This window comes from Notolepis coatsorum, assembly GCF_963971535.1.
Source record: "Notolepis coatsorum genome assembly, chromosome: 12".
In the NCBI taxonomy this organism is placed as follows: Eukaryota; Metazoa; Chordata; class Actinopteri; order Aulopiformes; family Paralepididae; genus Notolepis; species Notolepis coatsorum.
Window position 1 is genome coordinate 95,631,594 of NC_140176.1, and position 15,411 is coordinate 95,647,004.

The 15,411-nt window shown below is 41.3% G+C and overlaps 1 protein-coding gene across 1 annotated transcript; it reads left to right on the top strand.

Annotated features, from left to right (window-relative positions):
• Positions 1-1,932: 1,932 nt before the first annotated feature.
• reep5 (receptor accessory protein 5) lies at positions 1,933-14,711 on the top strand. The gene is made up of 5 exons (XM_084326608.1): positions 1,933-2,120; positions 2,481-2,574; positions 4,470-4,608; positions 5,425-5,593; positions 14,339-14,711. Exons 1-5 carry the CDS (start codon positions 2,000-2,002, stop codon positions 14,386-14,388), a joined length of 573 nt encoding a protein of 190 aa, XP_084182734.1. The 5' UTR covers positions 1,933-1,999; the 3' UTR covers positions 14,389-14,711.
• The last annotated feature ends 700 nt before the right edge of the window (positions 14,712-15,411 follow it).

A 15,411-nucleotide genomic window follows, 5' to 3' on the forward strand; every position in this document is an offset into this window, starting at 1 on the left:
AGTCAACTTCCTGTCTGTTGTTGCTAGGCAACTGCAGCGTGGGGGGAAACTGCCCCGCCTGGTACATTGTGTACGGTTCATTTAGTGCAGAAACGGATCGTTAAAGCGTCAAATTAAAGACTATCAAGCGGAATTTTCTTCAGTCCTTCACAATGCCAAAGAGCTGCTGTGTTACGCGTTGTACTAATGACAAAAACAGAAATCCAAATCGCAAGTTTTATACCATCACAGAGGAAAAAGTGGCTGGTGGCTAACGTTCGGCTAACTCGCTCTGTGTTGTGGTTGTGGTAGCTACATGCTAAGCTAACGTTAATTACATAATATCGAACCGATAGGAGCTTATCTTATCTAATCTTACGTGGATGTTTGATCGGGTAGTGGCACACGTGGTACCACCACGTAAGATTAGATAAGATAAGCTCCTATCGGTTCGATATTATGTAATTAACGTTAGCTTAGCATGTAGCTACCATGACCACAACACAGAGCGAGTTAGCCGAACGTTAGCCACCAGCCACTTTTTCCTCCGTGATGCATCAGCTGGTATTATATAAAACTTGCGATTTGGATTTCTGTGTTTGTTACTAGTACAAAACGTAACACAGCAGCTTCAATTTGGGTATTCGAGATGGCCATGTCTGCAGGTGTTTTGTATGGACATTATGTCAAGTCAATCAGGGGGAGATCTTTGACTCATATCTCGCCTTAGAATCACCAGAAAGGCTTTCGAAATAGTGAAATGCCATGTTGGCCTCAATATTTTTAAAACAAATCATATGAAAATGTTATGAAATGAACAAGAATGTGATAAAACATGTAATAAAAACGGACCTCAACGCATGCATTTGATGGTAGAAATCCGTATGGCCCCCCTATACCAAGATGGCGGCGGTCTCGTGACATCAGAGTGTCTTCGAGAATACAACAAGAGGTGCAAATCCAGAGCCTGCAGAATAATGAAAGACCCTCACCACCCCAACAACAGCCTGTTCATGCTGCTCAGGTCAGGCAGACGCCTGCGAACACCAGCTACTAGGACAGAGAGACTTCGGCTCAGCTTCTTCCCCCAGGCCATCAGAGCCCTGAACACTGAACTCTCCACACACAAGCACACATGAGCACACACACAACACACACACTGTACACGCCCACACACTAGCAGCCACTTTAACATGAGCAGACACACACTCATGCTGCACACGCCCACACTTATGGCCACCAAGAAGGGTCACTTTAAAAATAGTATAGTATAACGGTAACCGGAGATTGTATAAATTAGCATGTACAGAAAGACACTACCAAAGGACCTAGTATGTCCTCCATGCTCTGTAAATAACTTATGTATATATACATAAGTATTATATGCCCTAACATGTTACTTGTTTATTGCACAATGTTACTTATTCATTCATTATGATGAATTGAAAATGGAGGACCCTGATGGAAACAAGACGAAAGTCTTTCTCAGGTCTGCATCCTCTTAACAATTGTATGTATTGAGCTGTACTGTACTGTACCCATTCTGCAATCTGTTAATAAACTTTTCAATCATTCAATCAATTCAATCAATCAATCAAACTTGTTTATTGCACAATGTTGATTATATTATGTTATTTGCACATCGTTGCGGGCAAGACCACCCGCATTTCATTGTATACTTGTATGCCGTGACAAATAAATCTCTTGACTTGACTATACAAATGCTGTCGAGTCCTCACTGCTTGTAAAAAATAAACAGCACAAACTGACTACTACACAGTGCACAGTCAAACCGAGTACAAGCCCCGAAGCCCCGCCCAGACGTTGGGCTTGCGGCTCTGCAGATTTACCCTATTCCTATTGCATCAAACAGGGTGTGGCTGCAGGCATATCGCAGTGACGTCACAGGGGGGCAGAGAGGCGCAGCTTGTCGCAGATTCAGCTTCAGAGGAGCGCTGATCATATTCCATATTCCGCTGCTGCTGCCATACTGTCCAGGAGGAAGGAAGGAGCCGCAGCCATGGCACTACAGGGAATAAAGGAACGCTTTGACAAGTTTCTACGCGAGAAGAATTTTATGACAGACCTTTTGGGAAAGATCGAGGATAAAACGGGAGTTAACAGGTCCTATATCGCCCTCGGTAAGTCGTTTAATTATTCCTGATTATTATATTTAATGCGAGAGAGGCTGGTGACGGGGGGCACAAGGGGGCCTTCTTTTTATTGCGAAGGAAAACCAGTGGCATGGTGTTTATGACCGATCTGAGATCTGCCTTCAATTTCTCTCACGGTGAACCTGATTCTCTAGATATGAAGGATTGTTGTTTTTATTATCATTATTATTATCATCATCATTATTTGTAAATCATTGTAGAGCCCGTTACATACGGTTGTTCATTGTGACGACCATGGTAGAATATGTATTTACCGTGTACTGCATTGTAAATATCCTAATAATAAAAATGAAATAAAACATTTTGCATTCTTCTGTGTTCTTCCAGCTATCGTTGGCTTACTCGCAATTTACTTGGTTATTGGGTATGGAGCTTCCCTCCTGTGTAACCTAATCGGATTCGTTTATCCAGCCTACATATCGTAAGTGTATTCCTATATTTATCATGTCAAGTGTTATGTGTCGCCAAGGCCCCCACTCTCCATCACCCCCCCCTTCTTCCCCAAATATACTGTATATTACGTCATACAAATTGGCCCCCTCCCTCCCATACCTCTCAGGAGAGACACACACACACACACACACACACACACACACACACACACACTTGTATACATACACACACTCGCACATACACACAGCATCTACGCTACCTACTGTACTCATAGCTTGAAATGAAAGATCCTATAGTTTAGTCAGTTTATATAGGGCTTAAGTTGCCAGTGCAGGGTGTAACCAGTTCAAAGTTCATGTGTACCTTTACCTTATCATTGGGTCGCTTGTTGAGCTTCAGGCATGATGTGGCAGCTTCGGTAGCCAAGTGTAACTACAGTAGGCCCGTAGCCACATTGATGTCTAGACAGAGGAAGTGTTTGCTCATCCATGTATTTCATTTCCTGGCTTTTGACACAGTTGCAGAGCACAGTACAGAGCACAGATAGATATAATGGTTTATTGATTTAGAATGGAATAACATATATACATTTTTGAACACAAGATGAACAGGTATACATATCACCATTTAACAATAGGATTAAAATAAACACAATAAAGCCATAGGCTTGTTTCCATTGCGGTCCTTCATCATTGGTGTCTGTGGATTTATGTACTGGTGTGTGGACGTGGGTGTTTGTAGTGTCTGTGTGTCAGGATGTGTGGTATAAAAAGAAAAAGAAAAAAACATGGTCAGAGTCTGTGGATACGCATGGGTGAACCTCAGACTAACATCGAACCGTATGCACTATTCTGGCTTGAAATGTTCTAAGTTAACGGTCTTTTCTTCTGAATTGGTTTAGCATAAAATAAAAAAAACAAACGAGAAGACGAGAGAAGTGGTGTTATTTTGTGTAAATATCATGTTAGCTGGTTCTTCCTGTTCCACTGGTGCGATGATGACCACGTAATAGAACGCTTTTAACTCCGGAATGCTATCAAATTACTCATCTGTAGTGTAACGAGACGCCATGGTTCCCATGAGCAGGGTTTGAGTAAAGGGAGTCGGGTACATTGAGGAGGACTTGCAGGCCCAGGGTGTGGAGTTGGAGACGTAGTTTTCGGTTTCAGTTGATATGAGGCAGAAGAGCTCAATGGCTGTTGCGAGAGACTGAGTGAGTGACTGAGTGAGTGAGTGACTGAGTGAGTGAGTGAGCAGTAGCACACAGAGGAGCGTCTCAGGATCCACATGACGCCGCAGACCCAGTGACTCACCCTAGCAAGGCCTCAGCCACCATTTGTAGCTTAGTACTACTGAGTCTGAGCGCCACATGTCCGGAGTAAGTTGATCTTGGTCGGGACCTGGTGTTGTGTAGCCTAGCCCGCGTATGAAAGTTCCTCCGTTGAAGTTCATCGTGATTTTTCTGCAGCTGCTTTGTGAGTACCATGTGTGTGGACTGTGTGCCAGCCCGTTGGCACGGAGATAAGAGCAAAAAGGCTACAGCTGCCTCATTTGGCATTCAAAACATTGACATATGGAAATACTTAGGTCAACCATTTTCACCTCCCCCCACACATACACACACACACAAACACAATGTAGCAAGTCAACATGTTGCCATGGAAACATCTCGGCAAGGATGTAAATGAACCCTGCATGACCGGTTGCATATTTTTATCTTCCATCAGATATAACCAAAAATGTGACTATTCAAGATTGTTTGCGTGCGACTTGTGTGTTTTCTTGATGTCTGAAAAGTAAACGCACAAAAGGTGGGCATAATGCCCAGCAGTCCCGGTGCAAATGGTAGTTTACCACCTCCCCTGCACATCAGTATCATACGTCACGTGTGTTGCTGTTACTCATCCAATCACTCAATTCCAGGATCAAAGCCATCGAGAGTGCGACTAAAGACGACGACACGAAATGGCTGACCTACTGGGTGGTGTATGGAGTGTTCAGCGTGGCAGAGTTCTTCGCCGACATCTTCCTCTCCTGGTTTCCATTCTACTATATGTTAAAGGTAATACAGGTGTCCTGTTCGGTAGAGTTGATGTTTGTAGTAGTAGTAGTAGTAGTTGTATTCAGTCATCATCACACACAATACAATATGCACAATCATTCAACAGTCTTTGATTTGGCAGTGACTGAAAAGGTACAGGCTGAAGCATAATGCTTATACATACCTGTCCTATATTCTTAACAAATTAAGACTCCAAAACAGAAATAAATCTAACAAAATAAGAATGATTCACATTTGTAACCTTCAAAAATAGCTGTACAAACCTTAAACCTAAAGTGAATGACTCATTCTTAAATGTATATCAGCCTTGTTCCACAAGTTAACCCCAACAATATACATTAAATACATCTCCTTTTAATCCCTTTCTTAGCTTTTTGAACAGTACATTTACAAACGTCTCTCAAATCGCATTTCCTTTCATGTATTTCGTCAATATTTCTTCTGTCATGTTCTAATCCTTGCTTCTGCTTGATGAGCTTAATGTGAAGGCGTGCTTAGTGTAGGTTTTCTGTCACCACCCGCGCACACACGGTCGAGTCAATCTTTCAGTGCATCACATGCTTCCTTCCCACGACACGATTGACATTAAGATAGATTGTGATGGGTTGCAATTTTCTATTCTATTGGCGCCGAAAATATCATAAAATAAACAGGAAAAAAGAGCCTATATTTTTTGTTGACTGTTTCATAGCTTTCTTCAGTCGCCACGGCAACCGATCACGAGGCTCGTGTAATTCAATGAGTCTTTTTTTCTCTCTGCCCTGCCGCCCGTGTTTTCCTGGAAGCGGTTGAGAATGACTTGTGGTTTGTCCCCAGTGCTCCTTCTTGGTGTGGTGCATGGCTCCCACCCCCTCCAACGGCTCCGTCCTCATCTACACACGGATCATCCGCCCCTTCTTCCTCAAGAACGAGGGCAAGATTGACACTGTGATGAAGGACATCAAGGACCAAGCTACTGATGCTGCGGACAAGTTTAAAGATGAGGGTAAGCGCTCCGCCATTTTATAATAATAATAGTAAACGTATTACTTATTATATATGAATAGTTTGTAATTATTACTTATTACAAACTATTTATAGAGCACCTTTCATGCCAGAATTGCAGCTCAAAGTGCTTCACAGCATAAAATTTGGGCAAAATTGGCAGCAGATCAAGAGCAATTGTGCAAAAGTGCAGACATAAAATAAGTATAAAACAAGCATAAAATAGACTGCAGCAAAAATAGACAAGGTCAAGGTAAGGTATAGAACATTAAATCATATAGTTTTTCATATTAGGATCTAACATCCTAATAGGCCTCTTTGTTTACGGTTTGATTCTATGGCTATTTTAAAATAGACAGTAATAATAGACAGAGTAAAATGGTGCAATAGTGCAGTGCAATAAAATTGTTAGTAAAATAGAATAAATAGACAAGAGTAAAATGATGCAGTAGTGCAGTGCAATTTGGTTGGAATTGACTGACATTGACACATGATGAGGTCAATGGTGTAATACGCCTATGATACATTAAACAATAGTTATCTAATGTAAGGACATTGTGAATTAATTTGTTACCAAAATATTCCAAAGATGGCAACATGGTAAAAAAAATTATCTTAATTCACTTGTTATTTGATAATCATGTTGAAAACAGGTGACTAGACGGTGCTCCTATGCCTGCCTGCTTTGAATTTCATTCATATTCATATTTCATTATGATTATACATTTCCTTTAATGCCTGGAATTTAAAAGTGACCTTCCTAGAGGTCACAGACGTTTCAGCTGTAAATAGGCCTGGTGATACTGGAAGGTCACTTCTAAATTCCAGTGGCCTTCTCTTTAATTGAACAGCTCGGCTTAAAACAATAGTTTTTTTGTAGGCTATGGATATACCTTAGTCCCCCGACTCTATTATTGATTTCAGAGCCGTTGATGAAATGTCAGCCTTTTTTTGTATCAGGAAAGTTGACGAGACATTTAGTGAATATTCTTCATATTTCTGTGTTTTAAAGGAACACGGCAACATTTTGGGAAATTAGCTTTTTCAGTGTTCTCATTTGGACGCACATATTTTCTTGAAACGATTTTGTGTTTACGGAAAACTTTTTTTTAAATGAAAACGAAAAAGATCGGATCCATCTTTGTCTGGACAAGGCCTAAGGCCATGTCCAGATTAAAACGATTTTGGTCATTTTAGGCAAAGTATTTGATCGTTTGCATCTTTCTGCCACACGGAACTGCGTTCTGGCAGCCTGAAGACGCTACTTTCTGATACCAGCTTCCAGAGTGCGCAATTCTGAAGACGCCTCCCATTGCGTCACCATCTTTACAAGCGATACGCGTCTTCTCCTGAACCGATGACACAATAGCCCACCTCTCCCTTACCCCGCATAACTATGCTCCTAAATGTGAACTATTGTCTGGATACATACACTGGGCAGGGTTTCCATTATCCGGTAATTTTTTTTACCAGAAGAAAATCTGTTGATATTTAAATCTCTGGTCATAATGCCCTGTGGAAATTATTCATTCTTATTTTCCCCCCGTCGACAACAGATTGACATCTCCCTTAATCCGCATGCAAAACCCAGCCAACAAAAAAATAAACATGATGCATATATGTCCAGATATGTCCTGGCTAGAAGTGTTTATTAAACACAACACCGGGAGTTATTATTAAACAACAATGGCATGTACAGAGTAGTTGCGTGTTGATCGGGATGATGCAACTCTGTGATGCAATACACGATACTAGCGTCACATAGCTGGCCTTTTTCTGAAAACCCTAGTAGCCAAGCACATATTGTTCCATAGCATACCCCTTCAGTTGATCATGACAAATCCTCTCTTACCTTGACGATTAAAAAGCCTCCATAATTTAGTAAATAGTATTCCCATGGCTGGTGTAGCCAGCTAGCGTTGATGCTATCCAATGCTACCAACATTAGCTAAATAGCTAACCAACTAAATACAATAGACAGTTTGCTAGTCAAAAGGACTGGACACAGGTACAAGTTAAACATCAATCAATTACTTTATTAATACAACACAGGTAGTTTGAGCCGCGGTCTCTCTCTCTCTCCACTCCCGAACGTACGTTGCGCTTCTTCTTCTTCTTCTTCAATGGGTTTAATGGCAGATCGCGACCACAAAAGGCGCATACCGCCACCGCGTATTTACCAAAGGTAGCCGCATTTCTGGCAGACGCTCTCTGATTGGCCGACGTCAGTTTCTACACTGGTTAAGCTTAGGCACTCTTCGAAGTTGGTTAAGGTTAGGCAAGTTCTTTCGACGGTTAAGCTTAGGCACTCTTTCGAAGTTGGTTAAGGTTAGAGTTTGTCTTAGAGCATGGCGATAGAACGCCAGGTAGTTTGCAGGCTGTTTGACGTGGAAATGGGCAAAGACACAGCTCGTCACGCTATTGGGCGCACATGTCACATGACCAGAAACGTCTGCCAGAAATGCGGCTACCTTTGGTATGGACGCACCGCCACCTATTGTACAATCCATTTTACAATGTCTTCTTCTTCTTCTTCTTCTTTGGAATTAATGTCGGGTCGCAATCACAAAAAAGGCGCATACCGCCACCTACTGTACATCCCAGCAACTGGCCGGATAAACAAGACCCGGCAAATAAAAGAAAACGATAAAGAAAACCAATAAACCCCATAACACACAAAACAAAAAACCCATCCCTAACATCGCCACCCTATCCAAACCTAATCTATGAGTGACTCATTGCCTCCTGTGGGCTGACTGTGGCCTTCTTGATCACTCACCACCCCCTTCCCTAACTCTCTTACTTGATCACTCACAACAACCCCCTTCTCTAACTCTCTTACTACTTCCCCGATGTCAACCCCTTCATACCCATCTGTTGTACTGCTACTTTAACTATTAACTTTATCCTATCTGTTTTACTGCTAACCATCATTGTTGCATTTACTACTCCTGCCACAAAGGCCACTATTCAACTTCTCCCCCCACACCCTCTCTTTCTCCTCCTGTACTTCCTCTACTGACAAATGCCCTTTTCTAAAACCCTGTTCCCTATCTTGCTTTCCCTGATCCTCCTGCACTACCCTTACTGCCAAATGCCCTTCTCTAAACCCCTGTCCCTTATCTTGCTTTCCCTGTCCTACCTTCCTAGCTGCCTCTGCATACGATATCCTATCTATCTTCCTCTCTCACCTGCTGGACCAGGACCACTACCTCTCGTTTTCATCGCCTCACAACCCCAATACGCTACACTATGCTTCCCACCACAACTACAACACCTCGGCTCCACTCCCTGTTCACATTTCCCATAGTCATGCCCCCCACCACATCTAGCACATCTCTGCTCCTTCCTGCATGTCTTGGCTATATGTCCAAACTCCTGGCACCTGTAACACCTCAGCGGTTTCGGCACAAACTCCCTAACCCTATATGCCATATACCCTAAAAATACCTCTTTCGGACTAACCTCACCCTCAAACTGAATAACTACTGTCTCCGTCTCTATCTTATCGTTGCGCTGCTGTGTTTGTCTCTGGAAACTAGGTCAGCTCAAAACAACGACAACACTTCCGGTCGGGGGTTTTCAAAATAAAAGAAACAGGAAAGACATTTACTTTGTAAATTTGTGGCACGCACTTATTATCTTGAGACGTTTTCGTTTTTACGGAAACCTTAAAACGAAACGAAAAACGAAAAAGATCAAAATCGTTTTAGTCTGGACAAGGCCTAAGACTTTAATCTTATCAGCTTGCTCTTATCAGACACCCGAGACGTTTCCATGCTGTGGTAAAACCATTACCACTTCCTTAAAATGATACCCTTAATGAGAGACAAGAAGATAGATACCAGGCAGTTTCCTCTCGGTGCGTTCAGTAGAAAGCTATCTGGCTGCATGTTAGCCTAGCTTAGCACAATGAATGGAAGCAGACATGACCGTTTAGCCTTCGGGAGAGGTGTTAGTTGGACAATGCCTAGGCTAACCTGTCATGTCCGCTTCCATTCATTGTGCTAAGCTAGGCTAACATGGAGCCAGATAGCTGCATTTTCTTTTAAGTACCATTAAGGCCCTTGAATGGCCCTTCTAAGGTTTCTCTCCTCCACACTGCCTGTGGAGCTTTTTTCCCTATTGTTAGGTTTTAGTGAGTTTTTCCTTACCTTCGCGTGGGGTATGTCTGGGAGTGCTTGCATTCTTTCATTTATTTGCATTCATCTAAAAATGTTTGGACCTTATGGTGTTCTTGTTCTGTTCTTGACTTATTGTTATGTTTTCTTCTTGACTTGTTTAAAGAAGACCTGTACGGCCCATGGGGACATTAACGTGTGTTGTCGGGCCCTATAAATAAATTTGATTTGATTTGATTTAAGGGTATCATTTTAAGGAAGTGGTAATGGTTTTACCACAGCATGGAAACGTCTCGGGTGTCTGATAAGAGCAAGCTGATAAGATTAAAGTCTCAGGCCTTGTCCAGACGAAGATGGATCAGATCTTTTTCGTTTATTAAAAAAAAAGTTTTCCGTAAACACAAAATCATTTCAAGAAAATATGTGCGTCCAAATGAGAACACTGAAAATGCTGAAACGCTGCCGCAAATGTACAAAATAAAAGTCTTTCGGGTGTTTTAGACGTCACTCTTTTATTTCGAAACCCCCCGACCGGAAGTGTTATCGTTGTTTTCGCTAGCGGAACAACTTGTGTCATCCGGTTCTATGCTTTTGAGCTAATGCTAGTTTCCAAAGGAGAGGCTCACATGCACAAATGCAGCTACGGGCAATCGATGATGATGAGGAGGAAGAGCTGCTGATTTTAATTGACAGGAGAGCGAGAGCGTGTCAAAGCCGTATATAATATGGTGCGGTCGTAGGCACGACAGTGCAGCTCGAACTACCTATTGTATTAAATTAATTGATTGATGTTTAACTTGTCCCTGTGTCCAGTCCTTTCGACTAGCCCCACCCGTTCATTGTAGACAATGATGCATGTAATTGTATTAACGTTACTGTGTGTTGTAGCTATGTTAATAAATTCTGAATGGCATTAACGTTAGTTGGGTTGTCACAACCGTTACATATGTATCATGTTTATTTTTTGTTGGCTGGGTTTACTTTGCGCATGCAGATTAAGGGAGAGGTGGGCTATCGCGTCACCGGTTCAGGAAAGATGCGTATAGGCTTGTAAAGACGGGAACACAAGGGTCGCGTTGATTGATTGATTTATTGCGTCTTCAGATTTGTCCTCTCTGGGACCTGTTCTCAGAAAATAGCGTATTCAGGCTCCCAGAACACGGTTCTGTGTGGATGAAATGTGCATACGATAAAATACTTTGACGGATACAACCGAAATCGTCTTCGTCTGGACATGGCCTTTGTTTACAAGCAACAGAACAGCTCAGTTTCCTGACACGGAAAAGCAGGAGTGAGATGTTCCGTCTCATATTTCAGTGAGATGTTCTGTCGATCATATTTCAGTGTGATGTTCCGTCTCATATTTCAGTGAGATGTTCTGTCGATCATATTTCAGTGAGATGTTCTGTCGATCATATTTCAGTGTGATGTTCCGTCTCGTATTTCAGTGAGATGTTCTGTCGATCATATTTCAGTGAGATGTTCTGTCGATCATATTTCAGTGAGATGTTCTGTCTCATATTTCAGTGAGATGTTCTGTCTCATTTCAGTGAGATGTTCTGTCTCATATTTCAGTGAGATGTTCTGTCTCATATTTCAGTGAGATGTTCTGTCGATCATATTTCAGTGAGATGTTCTGTCTCATTTCAGTGAGATGTTCTGTCTCATATTTCAGTGAGATGTTCTGTCTCATATTTCAGTGAGATGTTCTGTCGATCATATTTCAGTGTGGTTTCAGTCTGAATACATCAGACTTGTCATCCGCACTGAGTTTTGATCACCACGCCTCTTCTTGGAGGAAAACAACTGACAGGGATTAGACTGTTTGTTCATGAACTACTTTAGGACAAAACACACAGATATAACTCACGCCAAAGACTATCAAGGCCCAGAAATAGTCATTACCTCTTAGTTTTAGGTCACTTGGAGATTCATAAGTGTAATATTAAATATCTTGCAGCTGGCTGGGGAAATATGATAGTGAAGAGACTAAACTGAACATGGATCAAACCTACCTTTTCACAACGGCACAAACGCTCAGCGGTGACCAGTGTTGGAAATTAATTGCTCGACATAACTTGATGCATGAACAAAACAAATGAATAACAAAACAATGTAAAGTGTTCTACCCATAGTTTTTATATGGGCCAAATACAAGAGTAACCAATAGGAATGGTGTCTTGTGTTTTGCACCAAAAGTAGGCGTGGCCGCGGAAAAAGGCAAAGTACCAGGAATGTCTGATGTATTGTCGCTTGCCAATCAAAACACTGTATACAATAATATATTTATTTATTATAATAAATAAAATATTATTTAAATAAATCAAATCAAATCAAATCAAATGTATTTGTAAGGCCCGACAACACACGTTAATGTCCCCATGGGCCGGACGCGTCTTCTTTAACACTTTAACTGTCGAAAACGCCGGAACTCGTCATTCCCCGCCATGCTCAAGTTGCCGAGGACGCCGGAACTCGTCTTTGATATCAATATTTCAAAAATCTGTGATCGGAATCATATTTCCCCTCTGCAGCCTTGACACACAGTTCTGATCTCCTCTCAATCCTCTAGCGGTTCAAGAGCGCCATCTGGTGGCCGATCGGCAGATCGAAAAACCGGATGTCAACCTTTAACCCGGCAGGACTCACTCCATATGTGGTCCGGGCACTCGCTAATGTTAGAGAGACTCAGTATTCACACAGTGAACATCGATCGGTGGAAATAACTCGAAAAAACAACATGATTTGGACGTATATACTATTATACAACCTGGAAATAGATCCGGTATTTCGACATCCCATAATTGAAAACTGTCTACTCCACGCTGATCGCCCAACGGCCCGAGGAGACTGGGGTGAGTTTTAGCGTTATATTCTAACGTGTTCTTTACTAACTGCTATGATGAACATATGACCCACATTAGATGAATGGTATAACGTTGCCCACGGAATTATAAACGCCCCCTCGCCCATCCGGTCAACATCAGATGACGTGTAGTAAATTCTAGAAGTACGTCCAATTGAAATTTTTTATCTCGCACAGATTCCTACCAAACTGTATTTCATCATCAATATAATGCATTTGGGGCTATAAATCACGTTCTGGAGAAAGCTGCAGAAAGAGATGAAAACATACTTATACTTTAGACCATATTTTAGTATGAATATGTGAATGAAAAAGTTTAACGTTGCTACACCATGAACAATACATATAGGACCTTGAATGGGCCCTAATAATGGCAATCTAGCAATAGAATTTAAAAAGTTATAATTATAGCCCTGCAAAGAAGGGGAACTTCTCCATGTTAAATAGAGCTGGCAACAGATGGTATATCATGAATTTAACCTTAGGCAATCAAAGTGTTAAACAAGTCAAGAAGAAACATAACAATAAGTCAAGAACAAAACAAGAACACCATAAGGTCCAACAAATTTAAAATAAATGCAAATAAATGAATGAATGCAAGCACTCCCAGACATACCCCACGCGAAGGTAAGGAAAAACTCACTAAAACCTAACAATAGGGAAAAATGCACCACAGGCAGTGTGGAGGAGAGAAACCTTAGAAGGGCCATTCAAGGGGGGATCTCCCTTCTTAGATGTCGGTGATAGTAGTTCAAGTTCAAGTTCAAGTTCTTTAATAGTTGTCATACAGAAGTACAGAATACTTTCATACAAAATGCTTCTTACTGTTACGCTCCAGAGACTGTGCTAGACAAGATAGTATCAAATAACATAATATAGCATGTAATTTAGAAGAAGAAAAATGAGGTCACAGTGTTCGGTATAGACATATGTACAATGTTCTGAGTTACCATATAATATACAATACTATGCAGTGTACTAATGTACAGTACTATCTAGTGCAAAGCAGAAATGGGATGAGGTACAATTTACAGTAAGGTGTACGAGTTGTAGTGCAATCCTTCATCCATAAATATAAAGTGTGGGGAGTGGGTGCTACAGTGTGTTTGTTTAAAGTGGGTGTGTGCTATAAAGTGTGTGGAGTGGGTGCTACAGTGTGTTTGTTTAAAGTGAGTGTGTGCGTGTGGATGTGTGTGCTATGTGCGTTTGGTGGTTGTTGTTGTGTAGTGTTCATTCATTGTTCGTTTAGCAGCCTGATGGCCTGGGGATAGAAGCTTCTTCGGAGTCTTTCTGTGCTCGCCTTGAGACTCCGGTATCGCTTGCCTGACCGCAGCAGTTCAAAGAGGCAGTTGTTCGGGTGACTGGAGTCTTTAATGATTCTCTTAGCCTTGCCCTTGCAACGCTTGTTGTAAATGTTCTGGAGGGTGGGGAGCCCCCCTCCAATTGTGCGTTCGGCTGAACGTGTCACTCTTTGTAGTCTGCTTCGGTCTAACAGACTTGCAGACTAACAGTATAATAATAATAATAATAATACTATACTGTATATAATAATAAAATATACATAATTATTTTTTAATATTAACAAATACAATTCTATTATTCAATTTATTATCAAATAATTAAAGGTGACCAGGAATATCCTGGTCAGATACTACCATCGGTGTGTAATGTATGAGGAGTGATGCAGCCTTGGACAAGAAGCTTGACGTTTTGTTGACATTGGCCCGTCACATCTAAGTGTAACTTCTTGGTTCCACAGCCAAGCGGGCCACAGCCAACATGATGTTCGAGGAGAAGAAGAGCACCTAGACCTGGAGGACGGAGATCCTTCCCACAGCATCATCATCTCTGGGGTGGATGGTGTTACACAGCTGAATAAATGTTGCCTTGGAAATTCATTTTTTTATTGTTTGTTTTGTAAATTATCCTGAAGCGTTAGTATGTTTTGAGTCTTGCACATTTCGTCTGTAAAAAGCTGTGATCGGTGGTAATGTTTTCAAGTGAAGGAAAGCCATGTCACCCCGGAGACGATTCAAACCTTTAACTCTGCGCACCGTTTGGCTACCAGCCTGTGACATGTTCTAACCCTGCTATGCTTTATGTACCCAAATAAAAAAACAAACTGGCCGTTATATTCCATGGTGTCTTTCAGTCCATTGTGTACGAGGTAGACTCATTGATGAGTTTCCCATCTTTTAGCATGAATACTACTAACCAGAGAGACGGATTAGCCTAGATTTGTATTATGTTCAGATTTGAGAGCTCTTATATACCCCTCATCAAATCGTTGGATCTGTATTGAATGGTGGATGTGTTTGCAATAATTCCCCTGCATCAGTAATATCAAACTGCAAAACTGTCGTCACACTTATTTCCCTGAACTGTGTCGGGATACGTTCAAAATAGAAGCTCTTTTCATTGAAGCCTCTCCACCACAGTACACTATCTTACATTAACCTTGCCTGATATTTGTCCTAAAACAGTGCTGTGCTTTTTTTTTTAAACTTTTTATATTAGCTTTAATCCTAGTCCTATTTTTCTGTTTCTTTTCTGGCTTAAACATCTAGCCCAGAGACTACAACTGAAAACTAGCACAACCCTGCTAATGTTGGCATATTTACAGTTTTTAATTTGTATTCATTTATAAATGATTGATATGCACTGTCCCTGATCAAATAAACTGAGTAAACTAAACTTTTCAACATTCAACCATAAATATAACTGGATTTTCTTTTATCCATATAAAAAAAAAAGCCTTTGTTTTTAGCAATCAGTTGAGATGTTCTGGCCCTTTAGCTATCCTTACTTCACCTTCTGGCTGGGCTGACTTAA

Excerpts from the sequence above, each read along its gene's own strand:
- reep5 (XM_084326608.1), top strand. The coding sequence starts at position 2,000 with ATGGCACTACAGGGAATAAAGGAACGCTTTGACAAGTTTCTACGCGAG. Across the intron at positions 2,121-2,480 it reads CAGGTCCTATATCGCCCTCG|CTATCGTTGGCTTACTCGCA; the intron begins GTAAGTCGTTTA and ends GTGTTCTTCCAG. Across the intron at positions 2,575-4,469 it reads GTTTATCCAGCCTACATATC|GATCAAAGCCATCGAGAGTG; the intron begins GTAAGTGTATTC and ends ACTCAATTCCAG.